This window comes from Amphiprion ocellaris, chromosome 24 (genome assembly GCF_022539595.1).
Source record: "Amphiprion ocellaris isolate individual 3 ecotype Okinawa chromosome 24, ASM2253959v1, whole genome shotgun sequence".
Lineage (NCBI taxonomy): Eukaryota > Metazoa > Chordata > Actinopteri > Pomacentridae > Amphiprion > Amphiprion ocellaris.
In genome coordinates, this window is record NC_072789.1 from 18,988,684 (window position 1) to 19,015,550 (window position 26,867).

A 26,867-nucleotide genomic window follows, 5' to 3' on the forward strand; every position below is an offset into this window, starting at 1 on the left:
TCCAAACAAACAGTTTAATGAGTAAAAAATAAACATTTCTAGTCACTGAACTCCGACCTGAGCAGAAAAAAATGTTTATAATGAGAAGATTGTTGTTTTTGTGACGAGAAACGTAAATAATAAACAGCAGCAGAGAAATGAGTAAAAACAGACATTTGTCAAATATAAGATTTCTTTTTGTTTTATGAGTGAAAATTCCCAAATTAAGCTGCAATTAGAGCAGAAAATGCTCCAAATGAGATGATTTTTGTTGTTTTTATGACGACAAACGTAAATAATAACAACAGCAGCAGAAAAATGCGCACATTTATCAACTATTACTGTGATTTTAGCAGAAAAATGTTCAAAATAAACCGTTTTCTTCTGTTTTATGAGTAAAAGTTCACAAATTAAGCTTCAATTAGAGCAGAAAAGGCTCCAAATGAGAAGATTTTTGCTTCTATTTATGAGAAATAAAACATTTTCCACAATTAAGCTGCAATTAGAGCAGAAAAATGTCATAAATTAACAGATTGTTGCTTTTTTGGAGTGAAAACAAACAATTTTCCTAAATTCACTCATGATCTGAGCAGAAAAAATGTCATAAATGAGTAAAAGTTGATGTATTTCTCCAACTACGGCTGTGAGTTTAGAGGACAAAATGTCTAAACTGATGTTTTTCTTTCCCTTTTTGTGAGTAAAAACACATTTATTGAATTTAACTGAGATTTTAGCACTAAATGTTCTAAATAAACTGATTTCTTCTGTTTCAGGAGTAAAATTAATCTGCATTTAGAGCAGAAAATGCTCCATATGAGTAGATTTTTCTTTTTTGTGATTAATAAAACATTTATCAAATTTAATTCTGATTTTATCAGGAAAATGCTCTAAATAAACAGTTTCTTCTCCTTTTTATGATTAAAACACGTTGGTTATAATCAAGCAAAGATCCGAGCAGGAAAAAAACATCTAAATGTGTCGATTTTTGCTTTTCTTTGAGTAAAATCAAACATTTCTAACAATTAAGCTGCAGTTAGAGCAAAAAGCAACTTTGATTCTTTTTTATGATTAAAATCACTCTTTTCTTAGAATCTAATGATAATTTGGGCACAGAAATGTCCTGAATAAACATTTTTTTATTCTGTTTTATGAGCAAAGACACACATTCTTTTCAAACTGAAGCTGCAATTTGAGGAAAACTGTTCAAAAAAACAGCAGATTTTTGTTTTTTCATCAGTAAAACTTCACATATTATAGAACTACAGCTGAGACTTTAGAGGAAAAAAAGTCTGAATGTATTGATTTTTGGTTTTCATGGAGTTAAAACAAGCATTTTCAATAATCAGCTGTGATTTTAGCAGGAAAATGATCTAAATAAATATTTTTATTTCCTTTTTTTGAGCGAAAACAAACATTTCTAATAATTAAGCTGCAATTAGAGCAAAAAAATAGCAGATTTAGCTTCTTTTTTATGACTAAAATCACTTTATGCAGCAGAAAAAATGTTGAAAAACAGCAGATTTCTGTTTATGAATAAAAAGTTTAACGTATTTCTAAGATAAGATGGTCCTTTATTTCTCCCCACGCCGTGGAAATTCATAATAAAACTGAACTTTAGCTGGAAAATGTTCTAAATAAACAGTTTTCTTCAGTTTTAGGAGTAAAAGTTGACAAATTAAGCTTCAAATAAAGCAGAAAATGTTCCAAATGAAAGGATTTTTGCTTCTTTTTATGAGAAATAAAACATTTTCCACAATTAAGCTGCAATTAGAGCAGAAAATGTCATAAATTAGCAGATTGTTGCTTTTTTTTTTAGTAAAAACAAACATTTTCTAATATTCAGCTGTGATTTTAGCTGAACAAATATCTAAATAAACAGTTTTATGAGTGAAAACCAAACATTTCTGATAATTAAGCTCTAATTAGAACAGAAAAATGTCATAAATTTGAAGATTTTTGCTGTTTGACTAAAATTTAATGTATTTCTAATAATAATGCTGTGACTTGAGAAAAAAATGATCTAAATCAATAATATTCTTCAGTTTTATCATTAAAAACAAACATTTCTAATAATTAAGCTTCAATTAGAGCAAAAAAAACATTTAAATTAATATAAAATGAATAAAAACACCAATTTCCCACAATCTAATGATAATTTGGGCACAAAAATGTCCTAAATAAACATTTTATTGTCTGTTTTATGAGTAAAGATGCATGTATTCAAGAAGGAAGCTACAATTTGAGGAAAAATGTTTAAAAAATATCAGATTTCTGAGTAAAAGTTCATTTATTTCCCCAAATGAAGCTGAAATTAAAGCAGAAAACGTCTCAAAGGATCTGATTTCGGCTGTTTTTATTAATTTCTTCATTCTAATAATAAACTCTGGTTTAGTTTCTGCAGAACATCGACGGATTTAAACGTTTTTTCTTCTTTATTTAGTGAATTAAAGTGAAATAAATGTGTTTTTCTGCCTTTAGGCCTCGTTTTCCTCGTTTGACTTTAAACTAAATCATAAAAATAAAAACTTTTGATTTCATCTGTTCAAGTTTAAACTGTTTCGATATATTTTATATGAAATGAGATTTTCCTTCAGAATCAACAACATTTTTAATTAACTGGAAGAAAAATTAGTCGAGTTTAAACCAGAAACTTTTTCAGGATAAATCTTGGACATTTAGCAGATTTTAGTTGTTTTCTGATTTAAAAACTCACAGATTTTCAAACCACAGAAGGAAAAACGTCCAAATTATTTTATTTTTTTTCTTTTTTAATGAGCAAAAAACACAAATTTCTCCAAGTTGAGCTTCGATTTGTGCAGAAAAATCTCCTGAATAAAGAGTTTAATTCCATTTTTACCAGTAAAAACAGAATCCATGACAAAACGATCAGGATGAGCAGAATTCTGCTGTTTATGGGGAATTATTGATTAAAATAATGAACTATGGAGGTATTTAAACCTTTTTATTTAGATAATTACAATTATCATTAATTTAAATTACAAATCTGAACCTGAAACTGTTAAAATTCAGATTTTTGTTCCTCAAAATGAAGCTTTTGGATTAAATCAAACTAAAAATGTTCCAAACATCTCCAATAAATCAGGTTTTAATTAATTAATTTCACTTTCTTCTGAGTTAAAACACAGATTTGATCAAATTCAGCTGCAATTTAAACAATGAAAAGACTAAATTAGTTAATTTTTGCTTTTTTATGAGTAAAAAAAACCCCACATTTTAATAGAAAAAAGCTTCCAAATGAGCAGATTTTTGTTCTAAATTCAAACGACTGCTGCGTTTTCAAGATAAAAATAAAACATTAAATCAAATTAAACTGTTTTCTGTTTTAAATCCGTTAAAAGAAGGAGAATAAATTAAGATTTGTGGCTTTTAAAAACCAAATCCTGTTTTTTTATTGGTAGAAATGAGAGAACTAAAGGAGGATAAATGGAGACGGAGCAGCTTTAATTCACATCTTTTATATTTTCTTCTTTTTTTACTCCAGAATCAGGGAATGTTTTCACTTTTGCACAATTTTCTATAAATAAATTAGCAGCTTTCAGTCCCGCTTGGTCCCAGTATTTACAGACGGATCCTCCTCAGCAGCGGTCCGTTTTTACGCACAGATTCTCTCCACAATGTTCCGTTTTTACGCACAGATTCTCTCCACAATGTTCCGTTTTTACGCAGAGTTTCCATCAAACCTCCTGCAGAGAAACAAAAGTCTGGAATCGTTTTAAACTATTTGGGTCTTTTTGATGATTTTCGTTTCAACCCGCGGAGAGAAAATAAACTGAAAGTTGTGTTTTTGTCCGTTAAGGCCACAGATTCTGACAAATCAAACCGTAAAAACTGAAGCAAAGATTTTCGGGTTTTTTGGAAACTTTCTGGAGGATTTATTTCTTTTCTTTTCTCTAAAACAGAAGCTGAGACTTCATCAGTTTATCCGGAAGATTCTCTGGAGTTTCGCGACTCTTTCTGTCAGTTTTTCTTCTGCAGGTTCGTCCGTTCACCGGCTCCGGTACCGGCCCCGGTGGCTCCTCCTCTACGGCCGGTTCTGCTCCATCTGCTGGTGCTGACTCCTGATGGCGAAGCGGCTCACGTGCACCGGGATCGGAACCACGATCTTGGGGTTCCGGGACGGTTCCCCGGACTTGTTGTTCACGTTCCCGGCTTTGACCCGTTTCCACTTCGCGCGCCGGTTCTGGAACCAGATCTTCACCTGGACCTCGCTCAGCTTCAGCGCATGCGCGATCTGCGAGCGCTCGGTGAGCGACAGGTACTTCTTGCAGTGGAACTCCTTCTCCAGCTCCAGCAGCTGCTCGCTGGTGAACGCGGTCCGCCGCCGCCGGTTCTTCCCGCCGCCGCCTCCTCCGGTGCCGCCGCCCGAACCGGAGCCGCCGCCGGAGGAGCCGTGGAGCAGCGGCCCGTCGTCCAGAGCCCCGCCGCCGTCCGCGTCCTCTTTGTGGCACATAGACGTGAGGTTGTCGTCGGAGCTGTAGTCCAGGTCGCTGTCCAGAGAGAAGCTCTCGTCCTTCCGGTCCTCATCCTTGGAGTCTTTGGCTGCGGAGGAAAAATCAAAAGATTTTACGCACAAAAACCCCACAAAAACTGTTTAAGTTTTCCACCTAATTTGGATTAAAGCGTTTTATTTCATCCATCAAATCTCTAAAATATCATTTCTGTTTTTTATAATTACATCTAATTATCAGATAAATTAAAAACTTTGAATTTCTGATATTTAATTGATGGAAACATTCTGACAATAAATTTGCATAAAAGCGGCGACATGTTGGAGCTGGAGGGGTGAGGAGGCTGCAGGGGGGAGGAGGGGGAGGAGGGGGGTCTGTCCCGTCTCGTGTCAATATCCATCATCGGATCAGTGTTTGGATCAGAGCGGATCAGCGCGCGCTGCTCTCTGCGGGGAGTTTTGGTTTCACGCGTAATTACGCACGGAGCGTCTGAACGGCCTCCATCCAGGAGCTGCTGGAGACTCAATAATGTCAGATGTGATCACGAATAATGAACTCAAGAGGAGATGAATGTGTCTGTTTGATATCAGCACCCGAGAAAAGACAGAAAGAGATTTTTATTTCAGCTTCAGGGAAACTGGAAAATAAAAAAGGAGCGAAAGATTTAAATAAATGATTTATCTCTAATAAATAAACAGATTAAAGTGATTTCTGGTGAATCTGATTATTTAGTTGTTTGATTAAATTAAATGTTGATTCACAGAAAATAATCAGAGCCTCCGGCGGCACATTTAATATTAATAATATTAATAATAACATCAGTACTAATAATAATAAATGATGACTGTTGATTATTTAAAACCTGCAGAAAATAAAAACCAAATGAAACAAATGTTTGACTAAATGACACATTTAATAAAAAACTGATTTCATTTCTAGTTTGAATCTGCGCTAAGAAGCAAAAGAATAAAAAGATTTAAAATAAAATGTTGATATTTTAAATGTTTTCGTGCAAAAATCCAGAAGTTAATTAAAATGAATGTTTATTCTATAATTTATATTTTTAATTGATCTGTCAAATTTATTTAAATGTGATTTATTCTTCCTAGTATCTGGTAAAACAAATAGAACAGATGAAACTAGAAAAATGTTTTAAAATAAACCAGATCAAGGATTTTAGATGATAATTTGCTCCGGGTGAATCAGCGGCTCCTCCTTCGTCTCTCTGCCCGGGACGGAGCGTCCTGTCCCGGGTAACCGAGCGGCAGCGGCCCGCCTACCTGTGGAGGTCTGCACCGCCGTGTCCGGGTCGTGGAAGGCGGGCAGCGCGGACTCCTTCCCCTGCAGGAAGCTCTTCCCGTCCTCCGCGTCCAGCCGCAGCTCCTGGCTCTTGTCGAAGACGTGCAGCGGCTGCGAGCCGAACTTCCGGGCCGCATCCTGGTGCTGCTGGTTCGGGGAGAAGCCGCCGGGCAGCGACGCCATGAGGGTGGAGGTGAGCGCCATGCCCTGCGTCAGGCCCTGGGCCAAGCTGGAGCAGAAGCCGCCCTGCAGGCCGGGCAGCGGCGGGTGGTGTCCGGCGGGCAGCGCCGGCTGCAGGGCGGGGGGCGGCGGCGGCTGCAGCACCACCGACCGGTAGGGCATGAACATCGGGTATCCGGTGTAGACGAAGTGTCCCGGGCTGGGCTGCGGAGGCCCCCCGATCAGAGAGTCGATGCTGAAGGCGGTGGTGCTTCCGAGTGGCCGCTGCATCACCATGAAGGACGGGCTGAAGGCTGCGCTCATAGGACCGGCCTCTGGAGCTCTGCCGGGCCGGACAGGAGGCGCTGCGGGGCGGCTGCGGAACCCGGAGGAGCCGCGGGGAGTTAAAATAATCCGCTCAGAGGAAACCAATCCATGGCAGCCGAGGAGGAGCAGGAGGAGCAGAGAGACGCGTCCGGAGTTTCCGCAATAACATCCAGTTTGCGCCACTGAGGAGGAGCGGCGCTGCGCTGCGGCTCTGCCCGGGCTGGAGGTCGCAGCGGCGGATCGGCGGCCCGCTGGCTGTCGGTATCTGAGCGTCTCTCCGGAGCTCCACGATTTAAATTGCGCTCCCTTCTGCGCTGAGGCCCCGCCCCCTGCGCCGCGCTCTGCCCGCTGATTGGCCCGCGGAGATGACGTAGCCTCCGGGTGGAAATCAGAAACAAACTGGAGGAAAAAATAAATTAAAAAAACAGGAAACAAACAAACAAACAGTGATTAAAAACGAAAAGTAGAGAAAGACTGATGAGGATCCTGGAGGTTTTATCTCTCTGTGATTCATTTTTAGACACTTTATGCTCGTTTTCCTTCACTGTGCTCAGATTTTTTCTCTCTAGACTGATTTGAACTCACTGTTGGCTGTTTTTTATCCACTATAACTTCAGTTTTCTTCACTGTCAGCTCGTTTTAACTCATCATAGGCAAACATTTCTCCCCTGTTGCCCCTTTTTTTTTCTCCCTGTGGGTTCATTTTAACTCACTGTTGATTATTTTTTATACTCCGGTCATTTTTCTTCACTGTTTTCTCATTTTTTCCTCGCTGATTGCAAATTTTTCTTCCCTATCAGTTCATTTTAACTTCCTTTTGGTTATTTTTTTATGCACAATTTACTCATTTTTCTTCACTATAGCCACATTTTTCTTCGCTCTTGGCAATTTTTTCTTCACTGTGGACCATTTTTTCTCCCTGTTGGCTCATTTTAAATCACTGTTGACTCAATTTTTTCCACTACAGGCTCATTTTTCTTCACTGTGATTAAAAATTAAAGTTTTAAAATCAGTTCAAAACTGTAAACAAATCAAAAATCTGTATTTATACAAATGATTAAATCAGAAAAAACAGGAAAATCTTTATTGAACAGATAATTTCTGTTATTTTCACAGTTTTTAAAGCTTTTCTGGCAGATTATTACTTTTATTTTTATTAATAGTGGAGTTAATAATCTGATTTTTGCTGTTTTATCAGTAAAAACTCAATTTTTTTCACAGGTTTTGTTGTGACTTTATTAGAAATATGTTGTAAATTGACTGAATTTTACTTTTTATGTGCAAAAACACATTTTTACCCAAATATAGTTATGATTTTAGCCCAAAATGTTAAAAATTAATATTTTTTTTTACATTTTTCCCACACAAACTCAAATATTTACCAAACTGTAGCTGATCTTAGCAGTTTGTTTTTTTTTTTATTGGTAGAACACAGATGTATGTAACTTTAGTCTGGATTTGAGCAGTAAAATCCCCTAAATGACCAGTTTTCCTGCATATTTTCCAGTTTAGAACAGAGAAAACAGATAATCTGTGGTTCTTCTGAGGCCAGAACTCGTGGGTTTGTCAGTAAATCAGTTTTTCTTCTTCTTCTCTGTAATAAATGTCGCTGCTGCTGCTGCAGAACTTTAATTAAATCACAGTCCAATCATAATCCATGTTGTTAATTAAACTGGATAATTTATGAGCGCAGAGGATCCTATTTATTAGCTGCGGGCGTGCACGGCGGGTGTGCACGGCGGGCGTGCACGGCGGGCGTGCATGTCTGTGATTGATGCTGAGCTGCTCTATTTGTCTGATGGAGGCGATTAAAGCTCTGAATGATCTCAGCTCTGATTGGATTCCTCACTGGAAAACTGGAAGACGCCGATTTTTATCCAATATTAATCCAATTATTGATCAATAACTTCATCTGGACTCAACACAGAAGGGTTTACCTTTAAATAATCCGTAAAATAAATTTTAAAAAATCTAAAAATATGAACAAATATCTGTAAAATACGTTAAAAATTGTCAACATATCACAAAATATCTATAAAATGCATAAAAAACTGTAAAAAATATCAGCAAAAATCTGTAAAATATGTTAAAAACTGTAAAAGTATCAGCAAATATCTGTAAAATATTATAAAATCTGTAAAAAAAAATATCAGTACATATCGGTATGATACGTTAAAAAAAACTGAAAAATATCAGAAAATATCTGTAAAATATGTTAAAAAAATGAAAAATATCAGCAAATATCTGTAAAATATGTTAAAAATGTAAAAATATCAGAAAATATCTGCAAAATATGTTAAAAATATAAAAACTATCAGAAAATATCTGTAAAATATGTTAAAAATGTAAAAACTATCAGAAAATATCTGTAGAAGATGTTAAAAAAATGAAAAATATCAGCAAATATCTGTAGAAGATGTTAAAATCTGTAAAAATGTCAGGAAATATCTGTAAAATACTTTAAAGAAACTGAAAAAAATATTCGCAAATGTCTGTAAAATATGTTTAAACAGTAAATATCAACAAATATCTGAAATATGTTAAAATCAGCAAATATCTGTAAATATGACAAACTGTAAAAAATGTCTGCAAAATAATCATGTTGAACTGCAGTTTGTCAGTAAATTTATTGTTTTACTATTTTTGCATCATTTTGTGTATTTTTTGTGTATTTTTTGTCAGTTTGTGGTATTTTTTGCATTTCTTCGTCATTCTCGTCATTTTGTCTTTAAAAATGATTTTGGTGAATTTTTAGGATTTAAATTTTTTACTGAAATGTGACGAGTTCAGGAACCCGACAAACAAACAAACAAACAATACTCAGACAAATAAACAAAACAATCAATAAAACCAAAACAAACAAAACTCGAAATAAGCAACTTAAAATCCTAAGTAAACAAACAAATCTAAACACAAACAAGATGCAGCTAAACTCAGATAAACAAGGGAAATAAACAAACTAAACTCAACCAAACAGAAGCCCAGTAAAGTAAACAAAGTAAACAATCTAAGCCCGCCTCCTTCAGACTCTCCTCCTTCCGGCTCTGATTCCATTAAATCGTCTCAAAAGATTCTTTGTTTCTAAAACTGTGGTTCTCACAGGAAAACGTCTCATCGTTTACTGATGTTTACTGTTGTTTACTGATGTTTACAGCCACGTCTATGTTGTTTAATGTTGTTTACTGTCATGTTTCTGTTGTTTACTGTGTTTTATTGCTAATTTCCTTTTGTTTACTGATGTTTATTGATGTTTACTGTCACATTTCTCTTCCTTTTTGTTGTTTACTGTCATGTTTGTGTTGTTTGTTGTTGTTTACTGTCATGTTTCTGTTGCTTATTGATGTTTACAGTCACATTTATATTGTTTACGGTCACATTTCTGTTGTTTACTGATGTTCACTGTTGTTTACTGTCACTTTTATGTTGTTTATTGTCATATATATGCTGTTTTCTTGCCGTTTACTGTCGTTTTGGTTGTTTTTTTGTCTTGTTTGAGTAAATTTTTTTGTCCCATTTTGTTAATTTTGTTTCACGTCGGTTGTTTTTGTGTCTCGCTGTAAATTCTGTGTCTTTTTGTTTGTTGTGTGTCTGTTTGTGGTCTTTCAGTCAAATTGTTTCTCTCTGAGGTCTGTTGTTTTGCTTGGTTTTTCTTCATCTGTTTAGGATTGTTTTGCATGTTTTGGTTGTCATTTTGTGTGTTTTTGTGGTGGTTTTGTGTCTCATTTTGGTTGTTTCTTGTCCAATCTTGATCCAATTTTTTGTCATTTTTGGGTGTTTTGCATATTTTGTCGCCATTTTCAGGTTCTTTGTGGTCAAACAGCTGATAGATTGCTAATTTAGTTTCACTTTTTTTGTGTGTCACGTTTTGATAAAGTTGGATTATGTTTCTCCCATGTTGTCTCTCTGAGGTCATTTTTTGGTCTTTTTTTGGTAATTTTTCATCATTTTATGGTATTTTTGTGTCACATTTTGGGTGTTTGACATCTTTTAGTTGCTATTTTGTCATTTTTGTGTCTCTTTTTGTCAGTTGATGTTGCGTTTTTGGTCATTTTTCATCGCTTTTCAGTAGTTTTATGTTTCATTTAGCTGGTTTTGCATTATTTTATTGCAGTTTTGCCTCTCAGAAGTGATTCTGTCCCTTATTTTAGTCATTGTAAGTGTTTGAGGTGGTTTTGTGTCTTATTTTTGGTCATTTTGAGCCATAATTTAGTCGTCTTCCATCTGTTTGCTACCATGTTGCTCATTTTTGATCACTTTATAGTTGTTTTGTCCCATTTTGCTGATTTATTTTCACATATTTGTCCTTTTGTGTCACATTTTGATCATTTTGGATCACGTTGCAGCTTTTTTTCAGTCTTATTTTGATGATTTTTTGTCTCTTTATGATACTTTTGTGTCTCATTTATGTTGTTTTGTGTGTTTTTGTTGCTGTTTTGTCTCTGAGGTCATTTTTTGGTCATTTTTTAATGACTTTTTGGTAGTTTTCTGTCTCATTTGTGTGTCTTTGTTGGCGTTTTGTAAAACCTGACGTGGTCGCTGGTCATATTTTCCACCTCATTCGTCCTGATGTGATTCAAGCTGCCAGTCGGAGGCGTCGGCGTGTTAATCCGCCTCTGAAACTAGTCCCTGGTGGTTTGTTCAGGACCAGCAGCTGCTTTTATTCCCTCTGAAGGTCGGAGGTCAAAGCCAGAGACAGTTCTGATTGGTGTTTGATTGGTTCCAGGAGTGACGGGGGGGCGGGGCCAAGGTCAGCAGCTGATTGGTCGCATGATCAGAGCAGGGTGAAGGGGCGGGGTCAAGGTCACCATGATGATGGTGATGATGATGAAGATGATGATGGAGGCTTCAGTGGAACAACAACAGATGTTCTCACATGATCTGAGCTTCTGAAAGTGTTCAGCTCCAACATGTGGAGGGAAAAATAAGACATGCAAAGATGATGTAAAAATAACCCAGACCTGCAAAAATGACATGAAAAGATGCAAAAATTACACAAAAGTGACACAAAGACACACAAAAAATGCAAAAGTAACCGACAATATTGACAAAAAAGATGCAAAAATATACATAAACTGAGTTAAAATGACACAAAAATATGCAAAAATGATTTTAAAATGACACGAAATAACCCAGATATGTAAAAATAAGACAAATAAAAATAACATGAAATGCTGCAAAAATGACACAAAGATGCAAAAATATGCAAAAAGATCCGACAAAATTGACACAAACATGCAAAAAATAAACAAAAGTGATGCAGAAACACAAAGATGAAAAGAGAACATAAAATGCATAAAATGTGTAAAAATAACACAGAAGGTTGAAAAATGGCACAAAAGGGACACAGACATGATAAAAAGATACAAAAAATGATGCAAAATAACCTAGAAGTGCAAAAATTACATGAAAGGATGGAAAAAATACACAAAAGTTACACAAAGACACACAAAGAATCAAAGAGAACAAACTCAAATAACACAAAAAGCTGCTAAAATGACACAAATAGACACAAAGACGCAAAAATGACATGAAAAGATGGAAAAAATTGAACAAAGTGACCTAGAGACACAAAAAGATGAAAAATAACAGAAAATATTCACAAAAAGAAGCAAAAAATATGCAGAAACTGTAAAAAAAAATTACACAAAAACATGCAAAAATGACATGAAAAGGTGGAAAATTACACAAAAATGATACAAAGACACTTGGAATATGCATAAACTGTGTTAAAATGAGACACAAAGACAAAAAAAATTAAAATTACACAAAATGACACAGACATGCAAAAGTAAGATATAAAAATGACACAAAAGGTTTCAAAAATGACAAATACACACAAAGATGACAAATAACCGACAAAAGTGACACAAAGGTGCAAAAACTTACTCAAAATTGAAGCAGAAACACAAAAAGATGAAAAAATAACGCAATAGTGACAAAAAGATGCAAAATATGCATAAACTGTGTAAAAATAACACAAAGATGCAAAAATGACATGAAAAGATGGAAAAAATACACAAAAATGGTGCAAATAACGACAAATAAAATCAAATAAAAACAATGTTCAGCATTTTTCAGTGTTGATTTTGAACTTAGATTTGTTTAATTTTCACGAGGAAACTGAAAATCACACATGATGCGTTTAAGGACTGTTCGGAAATAGAAAATCTGCTAGAATTTTTCAGTCTTAGAAGTTTTCTACCTGATAAATGGAATAATTTTAGTGACTTTTAAATAAAATAAAACATGTTTTAAAGTTAATCTGTCAAATTCATAAAAACAAGTGTTGAATTTAAAGGTTGAATTTTTTTTCTTAACAGAATCAGAAGAATAAAAACACAAAGGGTCTGTTTTTTATGTTTCAGTTTAATGTGAATCAGCTGTTTCCTGATTAGAGTCAGCCACTGTTAGCATCGCTAATGCTAATGTGCTAACGCTGCTTCCTCTAGGGGTCGACGCTGGAATTCAGATTCAGTCGTTCCCCCTCCGACCTCGAAGCAGGAATCTTTAAAACGTTTGTCTAATCATAATAATAATAATAATGAATGTACATATTAAATGAATGAGGCTCCAGGATGCAGCCCTGAGGAACTCCTCACATTACCATGATAAATGATGCACAACATCTCAAAACATGAAACACAACATAAATGTGATGCAGAACCAACACAAAGAGATGAACAAGCAACAATGAGGCACAAAATTGTACCAAAATCCAGCACAAAGATTAGAAAAGTTTAGAGTCACAAAATGAACAAAGAAAACACGACAAAGTGCTTGAAATGATGCCAATGTGACACAAAAAACAAAAATAAGATCCGAAAAATGACCAAAAAAACACCATAAAAAACAGCATGTGATGTGAAAATGTAAAACTAAACTACGGTACCAGAAAATGCCAGAAAATTCACAATGTGACATAGAAAAGGACCAAAATTTGGCTAACATTAACACGAAAAATAGTGCAAAACATTTGTAGATGCACAGTTAGACTCAAAACAACAAGAAATGAGACACAAAATTAACAAAGGAGATATAAAATGATCAAATCAGGCTCAGAATGAAAATAAACCTTCATCTTATGCACAGTGAGGCTCTAAACAGATAAAAATTAGACCCAGAATGGCCACGGAGAGACAAAATAGCAACAAAAACACCTAAAATAAACAGCAGATAAGAACAAAAAGACCCTGAAGAGACTCAGAATGACCAGAAAAACTTCCACAGTGGATGCAGAGTCCTGAAGCACGGAGGAGGAAGTGTGACAAAAATGACCACAAATGGTTTGAAATGACAAAAAATACCTGCAGATGCACATTTAAAGACACAAAAAATGACCTTTGAGACAAAAACAACCTAAATGTGAAGCTAAACTGTCACAAACTGGCAGGAAATTCACATTATGGGATATAAAATGGCCAAAATTTGACACAAACTGACCACAAAGATGCGTAGAATAGAGCAGGACCATCACAGTGAAAAGTTTGATCATCTAGGATCTCGTTTTCGTCTCTTTGTGCTATTTTTGTGTCACATTTGTGCTGTTTGACATGTTTTGTTGCTATTTAGGCTTTTATTAAAAATATTGTGTCTGGTTGTGGTCATTTTGTGTGATATTTGGGGCGTCTGTCATCTTTTTGTATCTTTTTTAGTCATTTTTGTGTTGTAATTTGATCGTCTTGTATCTCTTTGCTGCCATGTCGCTCTTTTGTTTTTTTTTTAAAAGTCCCTTTAAGGTTGTTTTATATCAGTTTTTGGTCAGTTGGTGCTCCGTTTGAGTCATTTTTCATCAGTTTTCTGTAGTTTTATGTCTCATTTTGGATGTTTTGCATCTTTTTGTTGCCATTTTGGTCATTTTTGTGTCTCTTTCTTGTTTTTTTGCCATTTTTTGGTCAATTAATGCTGAATTTTGCTGATTCATCGTCTCTTTTCAGTAGTTTTTTGTCTCATTTAGGTTGTTTTGCATTATTTCATTGCTGTTTTGCCTCTCAGAAGTGACTGTGTCCCATATTTTAGTCATTTTAAATGTTTCTGAGGTGTTTTCTGTCTTATTTTAATCATTTTATGCCATATTTTGATCGTTTTGCATCTCTTTGCAGCCATGTTGCTCATTTTTATCACTTTAAGGTTGTTTTATGTCATTTTTTGGTCAGTTGGTGCTCCATTTTGGTCATGTTTCATAATTTTTCATCAATTTATAGTAGTTTTATGTCTCATTTTGGTTGTTTTTCATCTTTTTGTTGCCATTTAGGCTATTTTTGTGTCACTTTTTGTTGTTTTATGTCATTTTTTGGTCAGTTGGTGCTCCATTTTGGTCATTTATCATCTCTTTTCAGTAGCTTTATGTCTCATTTTGGGCGTTTTGCATCTTTTTGTTGTCGTCCTGACAGTGAAGCATGGAGGTGGCGGTATGATGAGGCACCATACATGACATTCAGCCTGAGATGCTGCAGAAGAAGGATCTCAGGAGGAGGAGGAGCTGTTGGACAGCAGCTATGTGAGTAATGATCTTCTGTTTTTGGAGGCCGTAAACTCAGCGGTCTGTGATTAGCCCCAAACTGCCCCAGAATGCCCCAGAATGCCCCAAAATGCCCTGACCTCCGCCGGCCGGGACGATAATTAGCCCAGGAAACAGCTGCTTTTAACGGAGCTTCACCTGGTTTCAGCTTCACCTGAACTTTACCTGGAGCTGCTGCTGGTGAGTTTCAGTCAGATTGAATCTGAGTTCAGTTTCTCTTTTATGAATATTTTGCATCGTTTTGTGTCTCTGTGTTTGTTTTAGGTTTATTTTGCAGCTACACATCATCACACTCCCTCCTCTGTGCTTCACTGTCAGGACTATGTATCCACTGTGGTAGTCCTGGTCTATTTGAGCATCTTTGTGGTTCGTTAGTATCAACTTTGATCATTTTACATCTCATAGTGGGAATTTTCTTTCTATTTGTGTCACATTTATGTTGTTCTCATCTCTCTGGTCTTTCTTTTTTGCATCTTAATATAATTTTTTGTCTTTAAATGTGCATCTGCAGATATTTTTGCACTATTTTGGTCATCTTTGTGGTTAATTTTAGTGAAATTGTGGTGATTTTATACGTTACACTGCTGAATCTGTCAGTTTTTAGTCTGAAGGATGATTGGGCTTCTTTAAATGTGAGCAGACCGAGAGTTAAAACAACACAGAGGACTAAACTGCAGCAGCTTCCTGTTGTTGAGGCTGTTTGTGATGCATCAGGATGAAACGTCCCTGAACTGAAGGACAGAAGGTCCACAGATCAATCAGCTGACAGTGAAGCTGCAGCTTTAATAACCAGCAGCAGGTTCTCAGTGGGTCTGAGGTTCTACAGAAACACTCAACATTCCTGCACATTTAACCACCACAGAGTCCAGATCTGACCAGAAAAATCTGACATTTCACTGAATGACTGCACTTTAGAACAAGAAACCAAACTAATACACACATTTACATGTTTAGCATCAACTAGTGGCTGCTTTTTGTCACATTTCAGTCTTTATGTGTTGATTCTTTCTATGTCTTTGATCACGTTTTGGTATCTGGCATCTTTTTGGGACATAAAATCAACAAAATAAGATATGAAATGACCAAAATGTGACATAAAATCACCAAAATGAGACATAAAATGAACAAAATGCATCTCTTTGCTGTCATTTTGTCTCTTTGTGCTCATTTAATTTTTAATTTTTTGTCACAGCTTAATCGTCTTGCTTCTCTTTGCTGCAGAATTGTCTCTGATTTGGTTCTACACCACTCTGTGGTCATTTTGTGTTGAAGTTTTTGCACTTTTGTGGCCATTTTCGTCTCTTTGCGTCACTATTTGATCATATTGCTGCACTTTTGTCTCATTTTTTGTTTTGTTTTGGTCATTTTACACAGCTTTGTGGATGTTTTGTGTTGATGTTTTTACACTTTTGTGGTTGTTTTTAATCTCTATGACTGTTTTGTCTCTCTGTGATCATTTTGTGCCTCTTTTTGGTCATTTTTTTAACTGTTTGTGGTCATTTTGTGTCTCCGTCTAGTTGTTTTGTGTTACCATTTGATCATCTTCCATCTCTTTGCTGCAGTTTTTTCTCATTTTGTGGTTGGTTTAGGTCATTTTTAACCTATTTGTGGTCTTTTCTTGTCTCTTTATTATAATGTTGCATCTCTTCATGGCTGTTTTGTCTCATTTTGGATATTTCTTAGCTGACATTTAGTCGTTTTGTGATTTTACTTGGATTTTAAATTATTTTCCACACCCGTCTCGTCTCCCCTCTGTGGAAATGTTCCCTGAGGTTCCTGAATTTTTGCCAGCTGATTGTTGGTCACAGCTGAGATTGTTGTAGCTTCATATTTGTGTTGAATAACTTAGAATTTTTTGTTTTTCACAAAATCTCATCAAAGCAAATAGTTTGTGGCGTTTTTTTAAAAACAGAACAAGTCGAGTAAAGGGAGCTTTGGTTGGGTTGTTGTTGTCACAGATGAGTAGTTCAAGGACCGTCTGAAAGCTGAAAACCTGCAGATTCTGTTAGTGATGGTGATTTTCTTTTAAAGCTGACATTCCTCTGGAGCCCAGCGGCTGGTTTTTGTGTCGAGACGTGTTTGAACAGAAACCCTGGAGCCGGCTGTGTGCGCCGGGCTGTGATTGGACGCCGACGCTTTCCCTTCAGGGATCAATAAAAATAAAAAAAAAAATAATGTTTAACGTGACACAGATACATACATGTGTGCAGCTCGTTACGTCTTCCTGCTCGCGGCGTCTTTCTTACGGAGAGTAATTGGATTAAGGTGGAGGAGCAGAAAAGGTGCTGGAGTTAGTTCGAATCAGTGAACCCACCTGGACTGAAACCGAGACGCTGAGCTGCTCAGTCGGCAAAAAAAAACACAAAATACAAGACGAATGTTCAGCTGCTCCACTGTTTCTGGGTTAAAGTGACTAAATGTGACCTTAAAACACCCAAAACCAACAACACCAGACCAAAAAGACCAAAATAAGATGCAGAAACCATCAAATTGTCCCTCAGAGGGACACAACGGCAGCAAAGAGTGACACAAAATGAGCAAAATATGACAAAAAAATCAAACCAATGACACAAAAGATATCTGGAAAGAAAGACAAAACAGCAACAAAGAGTGAAATAAGCAAAACCTGACAAAATCAAGAAAATGAGACACAAAATCAAGAAAATGAGACACAAAATCAAGAAAATGAGACATAAAATCAACAAAATGAGACATAAAATGACCAAAAACATAAAATGGAGAAAATGGGACAAAAAATCAAAATGAGGCATTAAATTACCAAAATGAGATAAAATCAGCTAAATGAGGCATAAAACCAATAAATCCAGACAAAAATCAACCAAATAAGACATAAAATCAGAAAAGATTAGACATAAAACCACCAAAAGTATAAGAAATAAAATGACGAAAATTGAACCTAAAAGGACCAAAATGGCAAAAAATTTTAAAAATGGACATAAAAAAAGAGCCATAAAATAACAAAATAACCAGTGTCACATAAAACCAACAAAATGTGACATAAAATGACAAAAATGATGTAAAATCAATAAAATAAGACATATGACGAAAATGCCACATAAAACCAACAAAATGTGAGATAAAATGAACAAAATAAGACATAAAATGACCATAATCAGACATAAAATCAATAAAATGAGACGTCAAACGGCAGTAAAAACATGTAAAACAACATCTGCTGCTGTTACATTGTAAATTTCCCCGCTGTGGGATCAATAAAGGTTTAATCAATCAATCTATCTATCTATCTATAGTCTATCTATCTATCATCTATCCATCTATCTATCCATCTATCCATCTATCCATCTATCTATCCATCCATCCATCCATCCATCCATCCATCCATCCATCCATCCATCCATCCATCCATCCATCCATCCATCCATCCAAACTGTGATCCAAAATGACCCCAAACAGAACAAATGAGGCCTGATGGAGTTTTAACCGTGATGCGTTCACTGACCATGAAACACTTTGGGTTTGATCACCTGATGAAGAAACAAAGAAGATCAACTGTGTGTGTGTGTGTGTGTGTTTACAGTCGATGCTAATGAGTCGCTGTCCTGCCAAGCGACTGACCCACTTCCACCCAAAGGACGTCCCCGAGGACACACAACAGCACACGCACGCACGCACACACACACACACACACACACACACCTTCTGGCAGTGTGTGTGTTAATGTGTGTGTGTGTGTGTGTGTGTGTGTGTGTGTGTGTGTAGAAATGACATACAGGTTAATTAGCTGCTTCGTTGAATCTTCCCGCTCACCGACATCAGACTGGCGGCCATGTTTACCCGTTTCCACGATAATGGCGGCTCGTTTTGTAGTTTTTCCATGTAGTTTCCTGTGCAGGTGGTTGCGTTCAGGTGTAGCAGGAAATACAAGTTTCAGGACCAGATTTATCACTTCTTAACGGACTTCTTCCTTCATTTCTGAGCAGGTTGTTTTTGTTTATGTGTTTATGTGTCTCTTCTGACCAGGACAACATCAGTGAATGCACAGTCCTGACAGTGAAGCACCAGAAGTGATATATTGATGATATGTGGTGGGAGAAAACTTTTTCAAGGTTGGTTTTGTGTTTATTTTTGATGGTTTTGTGTCTCTCTTGACCACGACTATCCCAGTGGATGCATCGTCCTGACAGTGAAGCACAGAGGTGGGAACATGAGCAAAAGGTGTTGGGGAAATGACCATATAATCAGGAAACAACTACCGCAAAAAGACACAAAACTATAAATTAGAGACAAAACAATCATAAAATACTCAAAATGAGCATAAAAACAAGAAAACGGACTACAAAGAGATACAAAACAAGTAATAAAAGATGCAAAATGACCACAAAAAGATGTAAAACTGCCACTAAAAGACACAAAACACGCATAAAAACAAGCAAAATGACCACAAAAAGATGTAAAACTGCCACTAAAAGACACAAAACAAGTGTAAAACATGCTAAATAACATTAAAAAGATGCCAAACTACCACATTTAATGCATAATCCTGACAGTGAAGCATGGAAGTGGGAACATGAGCAAAAGGTGTTGGGGAGATGACCATACAATCAGGAAAAAACTACTGCAAAATAACACAAAACTATCAATTAGAGACAAGGCAATCATTAAATACACAAACAAGCATAAGAAGCAGCAAAATGACCACAAAAAGATGTAAAACTAAAACAAAGAGACATAGAAAGATCACTGAAACACACAAAACAAATGTAAAAAGAAGCAAAGTGACCACAAAAAGATGCAAAACTATCCCAGTGGATGCATCGTCCTGACAGTGAAGTATGGAGGTGGGAGTGTGATGATATGTGGTGGGAGAAAACTTTGAAAAGTGCATTCTGGGTAAACTTTCAAGGCTCATTTCAGCATGTTGGTAGGCGGTTGGTCAGAACTATTGGAGACGACGAAAGAAGAAACCAGGATCATCTAGAGACAGGATTCATTCTGAGGAAAAAGAATGTATGCAGATTTTAAACGACCATGAAAACACAGAAAACTAACGAGAGAAACAAAAAGACACAAGACAGTGAGAAAAAGACGTTCACAGAGGAGGATAGAAATCAGAAAATAGTCACATTTAAGAAGCATCAATCACAAGATTTAGACTGTTTTTATGAACAAATCAATCAAACTGAGGTCTAAATGATCGTCAGTAATGAGCAGAATTCAACCACATGGACTCCTTTTATGATTTCTGTTGAGAAAATGTGATTCTGCAGCTTTGACTTTTCGTTCAATCAAAACTGAACCTTTTTATTTGTCATTTTACCGATTGGTTAAATAGAAAAATAATACAAAGGACAGTTAGGTGCAGTGAAGGACGACTATTAACTGCTAACAACATGGTTCATGATGGATTATCTTCAGCTGTTTGTCTCTAAAATGCCAGAAAATGGTGAAAAATGTGGATCAGCCCCAGTTTGATAATTATAGTAACATCTGTGGAGGCAGAGCGCCACCCGCTGGCTGCACCGAGCAACAACATCTGATTCTACATCCAGGTAAAACAAACTGGATTTCTGTTTCTGTGCTTTTTCCCTTCATTGAAAAGGTTAGTTGGACCTGACTCATAGTTTCAGATGTTTATCATCGTCCCTAAAACACAAGACAACAACAACACACTCACATTTTGGTTTTTACTCCAGTCAGGATTGTTGTTTTTAGGTATTTTTAGTTGAAACTTATCCAGAATGATTCAAAACTGACTAAAATGTCATAAAAAGTTTCAAAAATGTAACTAAATGTGTCCAAAAGGAAATAAGAATGTCAAAAAATAATTTGAAATCTTTCAAAGATGTCATGAAATCGGTCCAAAATAAGAGAGTTTGTCCAAAATGAGGAAAAATGAATGATTATTGGTCCTTAGAAAATAGAAGAAAGTGCCAAATTCTACATGGAGGATGGAATAGTGTCTTCATAAAGTTCCTGTAAGTGTATAGAAATGGATGGATCCATATTTCTACTAAAATAACATCAATAGAATGATATGTGGAAAGTATGGCAGGAAAACTTTAGCCATTTTGACTTGAAAGTTGTACAAAATTCCTCAAAGTTAGTCCAAAATTAATTAAAATTTGTACAGAATGACTAAAAGTTAGGCCCACGTGACCTCAGAGTTGTAGAAAATTACTTCTAACTTGTCAAAAATTACTAAATTACTATGAATAGATTCATATTTCTACTAAAATACAGTCTTTGGTCAACATTTCACCAACTTTTGAGGCTCTAACATCAGTAGAATTGGATGTGGGGAAAGTTTGACCAGACAAAGTTCTAGTTTTTAGATATTTTGACCTGAAATCTATCCCAAACGACTTGAAATACACCCAAACACTTTAAAACTGAACCAAATTTGTCAAAAAGATGATTAAGATTGTTTAAAATACCTGAAAGTCTTTCAAAAATGTCTTGAAAAATGAAGCGAGGCTTCTTTAATCTTTCTGTGTGGCTTAAAATCCGTCACAGTGAATAATCTGTTCTGTTTTCAGATCCAAAGATGTCGTATGATCAGGAACTCTCATCTCTCCAGGAAGGTCTGCTTGGGAGAAGACTGACTGGAGGTCTGAAGGTCGTAGGAGTGAATCCTCTAAGAGTCTACAGAATTTAAAGTTCTCCTCCTACAGTGAAGATCTGAAGGCTCTGAGAATCCATGAACGATTTGAATCTTCTAACAGGGTGAGAAATTTAAAGACGACACGGTGAGTGAAGAATTCAATATGAGCTGAGATAAACTGTGGAGGTGTGATGGATGAATTCAGGATCTTTGAAGGTTAAATCTGGTCTCAGGTTGGATTTATTGTGCTAGTTGTAGATATCAGACTCTGTTGTTAGAAACTGGACAGTGTTTGTAGATTTATTTAATATTTTACAGTTTAGGTTGTGATGGACTTTAATTGTTCATCACACAACAAATAATATCTTCAACTCTTCACAACAACACACTCTGATTTCTCCAACTATCTCCATCAGTCTCCAGCTACTGAAGGCTGATAAATGTTGTTTTATTGTAGAACCATCTTTTCCTAGCAGTCTGCAGAGAGTCTAGACGTCTGGATTCACCTGGAAAACACAATAGTCCAACTTTACATCATGAATCACGTCTGGTTAAACTGAAACACAATAATGTACATTTATGTGTGAGTGGCTCCATCTGGTGGACAGTTTGTGGAACGACACTGTTTCTATTGTCAGGAAAATATTCACCCAACAAACCGACATGAATCTACAACCCCAGAGAGGATTCTAAAACGTCTTCAGCGAGGTAAAGAATCGCAGAACGTTGTCAAAGACGTTGGCCGAGTCTAGAATCTGGACTAAGTTCAAACAGAAGGCGAGGGCTGGAAATCATTATTTCCTTTATTGTACATTTAAAAACTACATTGTTTAACTATTGTGAACTTTTAAGATAAGATAAAGTTCTTTATTTCTTTATTTCTCCCCACTCCAGGGGAAATTTACATTGTTACAGCAGCTTTATTTACAATATATACAAGGGTGAAAAATTTTTTTAACAGAAAAAATAAAAATAAAGTTTAAAAGTGCAGAGATGTGCAGTGCAAGAATGTCAGTGCAAATTTTATGGTTTGGGGTGGTAATGATATAGTCCAGTTTATGTTAACATCAGCCAGTGATGCTGATGTTGTAAAGTCTTATAGCAGATGGGATGAAGGACCTGCGATGATGATGAGTAAACACGTGATAAATGGATGAAATAAATAATGTGTTGCTGACAGTAAAATGTAAAAACCGAACAGTCACTAGACAAGTTGTATTCTGAAGAGAGGAGCTGAATCTGCAGCATTATTGTTATTACTGGAAGGATGAGGAGGACATCAGTGCTGCTCTTCCTCACAGTGATGAAGGAGAAAAGACTCTTCAGACAACCACAGCTGGATGTTCATGTTCTCTGTAGCTCTCAGTCCATCAGACTAGATGTTCCCAATGATCCAGACCAAGGCTGGAAGGAAAAGACACTAACAGTGAGGGAAAGATCTACAAGGTTCTTTCATTCCACCTGCAGGAACATTAAATATCAGAACACATCAGGATATGAATGGAACACAATAGAATGTTGTATTTTGTCCTATTTTTTAATCATATAGAAATATTTCTTTTCCTGGTTGAGGCTAAAGACCATTTTACTGCCTTGGATGGACAATAAAGTTTATTCTATTTTATTATAATGTATCATTAGCATTAGCATGAGCTCCACAGTTATCTCACCATACACTGTTGTAGAGAAAAAACAAGCAAAGATCAGAGATATTAACTTAGAACTAAACTGTGAGATTAACATTCATCAGTAACAGTTCTGTGGAGGAACATTAATGTAGATTTATTTATATCTGCTGATAGTTAAAACAGCAGTTATTGATCCGTTATGATTGATCAGCTGTGATCTGCAGGAAACTTAGCTACAGCTAACAGTTAACTAGTTTATGACACTGACTAACCTGATTTAGCATCAGCGTTAGCACTAAATGAGGAAACGTAATCTCAGATTTACAGAACAATTTTAAATCACGATGTTAGAACATGTTTATATCAGAGGTTACAGTCTGATGTTAACTTATAGTAACTTCACTGCTTTATATGTGATGTTGTCCAGATGTGGAGAAGAGTACAACTAGTTACAAAAATGACTTACCTATAGAGTTTAGCTTCACTTTTGGATGCTAACGTTGTTAGCAGAAGCAGGTAAAGAGCAGAAGCCGTAAATGTGGGCAGGACAGAGAATCCTCAGCTCTCAGTCTGACCAATCGCTGCTCCCCGGCTCTCAGTCTGACCAATCACTGCTCTCCGGGTCTCAGTCAGTCTGACCCATACATAGATATTCATATCACTGGTAGCTGCAGCTCTCAGTGAACAGGAGGATTTTATTAGAGGAAGCCAGACACAGTCACACAGAGAAACATTAGAGCTTACACTGAAACGGAGCTACAGCTCTGTGTCTAGTAGAAGATTTATTTTCAAAGCTACATGTGTGACGGTAATAATCCGTGCCAGAGCAGACCTCATTAGCACTTCCGCTAGGTCGGCTAACCTTTCCGGTCACTCCAGGGACGCTGTTGTCAGTAATGTAGCCAGAATATGGATTCATTTTACCCTTGGGCTTGACAAAGACGAGAACAAATATATTCAGAGCAAGTGGAGCAGCAAGCTAATGCTGATTACAGTTTGATTTACATTTTCAAAATCACATTTTTGAAATGTAATTTTTCCGTAAAACAATCATGGCTTTTATTTTGGAAGAGATACCTGGAAACGTTGTTTATCCGTAATTCCGCTGACTTGACTGAACGTGGGCTGCAGTTCCCATTATTTAAACATCAATATGATGTATAAATTCACATAGTATAGTAAGGCGTTTTTTTTTGCCAAAATTCATGATGGTTTTTTTTCAAAGAAAAACCTTTCTGGAGTGTTTTTCACGGCCTGCTTTACATTATTTCATCATATGGAATGTTTTCACAACATGTTGAAAAATGACATTTTTCGACATAGTATACTATGGCGTTTTTTTTTCCCGCCAAAATTCATGATGTTTTTTTCAAAGAAAACCTTACCATAGTGTTTTTCACGGCCTCCTTTACATTATTTCATCATATGGCATGTTTTTACAACATGTCCAACACACGTCCTAAATGTGAAAAAAATTTCATAGTTTAGTATGTTGTCCAATATATGGAAAAAAAAACATCATAGTTTAGTATGTCGCTCTAAAAACGTCATAGAAAAGCCTTTCGTCCACAAAACTTTACGTCCCGGCTGTCTGAAGTAGGTGAGGAGCAACACAAAAACAGTCCAAACGCTGGTTTCCAGAGGGTTAGACGAGTAATTATTTGAAAGAGTAAGTTTACAACAACACAACATGTGAGGGGTTAAAAGCAAATGGGTGTTAGTAAAATAAAAATAAATAAACAGAACTAAAAGTGAACTTCATGTTGACATTGATGGGCATTCCAACCAGGAACAAAGTAAAAGAAAATCAATACGAAAAAAAAAAAACTCTTCCTGTTCACCTTCCTTTAAACCCAAAAACACACCACAGTAGCACCCTAAACTAAAACTACCAATTGATTCCCTGTTTTCCTTTGTGAACATTTCAAAGGTCCCTCTCTATCTCCCCACACATCCACCAACCACTGGAACACATCTCCAAAGTTCTGCTGGACCAGCTCAGCTTCCCCTCAGAAGAAGTGCTGCCACCTGCCAGATGAAGGAGCCTTTTGAGAGGCAGCTGGCATCGTGATTGGACTGTACTTTGGTCTGTTCCAATCCAGCTTCAGCTCCAGAGACGGCAGGCGGGACGAGTCAACGGAGGCCGGGTGGACGAAGACATGCAGCTGAGTACAATCCAGAAAACAACAGAGGAGGAGTGCAGCAGCCCAGAGCCAGAACAACCAGAGTAGCATGGTATGTCTCTTAGAAAACATCATAGTAGAGCCTTTGGTATGAAAAAACACCATCATATACATCGTATATTGTACAAATAACAAGTCAAAGGAAAGAGACATACATTGTAGAATTGTAGTAATTGTGGGCTGACTGATTTACTGATTAGCAGTATTTTATTTTTTACTGATTTACAGTAATAAATATATTTAAAAATGGTGCTACTTTGGCTCTGAACCTTTATCTACCTGTGGTCGCTCTGTCTTCTGGAGTGATTTGATTGGTTATACGTCACGAATAAAACTCGTTTAACTTAACATCTGTAAACAAAACAAAAACGTATCAACAAAGTTTTCTGTTAGAGTTTGTGTTCTTCTAAGTTTAACTCCAAGATTTTAAATACTTTCATTTACTGCAAATGAATATCTACTCCAAATATCTCACTAATAATCATTATCAGCCTTAAAAACCCACAAAACACCCCTCTATACTCGACCACACTTAGTACAGTCCGGTTCCCCCTTCTATAAATCTGCTTGGAATCTTCCACTTCCTGTTTGTCAAAGAGGCCTTCTACCTGGACAGGTTTTGTTGGAGCTCATGCAACAAACATTTTGGGTAACTGCACTTTAATATGGATGGATGACACTGAATTAGAGTCTGTTTTAATGAGACTGAGTTAAGATGTGTAGCTCTGTCATTAAATAGGAAATTATTTCTCAGAATTCACAGAGAAAAGTCTGAAATGTTTGCTAGGTTAGCGTCCCACATGTTCTTTGGTTCAGCTAAAGCTAACTCTCTCCAACTTCTGGATCTCTTGAGTTGCTTGTTGTTAAAATATCTTGCTAGAGGTGCTGAAGCTCAGAAAGTCTGAGATGTTTGTTCAGAATAAGCTCATTCTAAAGTCTGATCTGAACTGTCCTCTTTTGTTTGAACTTTCCCTAAACTTAGGAGTTAATGACAGAGCAGCACATCCAGACTCAGTCTCATTTATGTAGAGATTAAACTTCAGTGTCATTCATTGATGTTAAAGTGCAGTTTTTCAAATATTTGTTGCATATGCTCCCGACCAAACCAGTCCAGGTGGAAGACGATGTGAAGAGAAAGCTCCAGAGGATGAATATCACACATTTACGTTGGAAATAAATGTCCTTTAATGAGACATTGTCATGCAAAAGTTGGATTTCCCTTTAATGATGTTCAAATCTTTGTTGAGTGTTTTGTTGATGTTGGTTTCTAAATGTTTTCTGACACTCGGCCCCAAAGATTAAAACCTTTTATGGCTCACAAGCTGCAACAATTCACACATTATCAACTATCTTTCTGACTAAACTAAGATAAAAAGTGAAAAACTGTCTGATTCCTGCATCATGAATGTAAATCTTTTTGGTTTTTATGACAGTAAACTGAATATATTTGGGTTTGACATTTTATAAACCAAAACAAGAAATGAATTAGTGGAGAAAACAATCAACAGATTAATGGACAAAGAAAATGTGTTTTCCAACATATATGGCTGAATTACTCCAACATTACAAGATACATACAATTTTAATTCAATTTTATTTATATAACGCCAGTTACAGGTCAAATTGTCTCAAGATGCTTTATTTTTCTATTTTTTTGTCATTTAAAATATGATAAAGTAAGAAATTTAAACCTCTTGACTAATCCAATTTATTATTTGTTTT

The 26,867-nt window shown here is 36.2% G+C and overlaps 1 protein-coding gene across 1 annotated transcript; it reads right to left on the bottom strand.

Annotated features, from left to right (window-relative positions):
* Positions 1-6,489, bottom strand: gbx2 (gastrulation brain homeobox 2). The gene is made up of 2 exons (XM_023287994.3): positions 5,729-6,489; positions 1-4,539 (listed from the first exon to the last, which is right to left on the bottom strand). The coding sequence occupies exons 1-2, from the start codon at positions 6,228-6,230 to the stop codon at positions 4,022-4,024; spliced, it is 1,020 nt and encodes a 339-aa protein (XP_023143762.1). The 5' UTR covers positions 6,231-6,489; the 3' UTR covers positions 1-4,021.
* Positions 6,490-26,867: the final 20,378 nt, after the last annotated feature.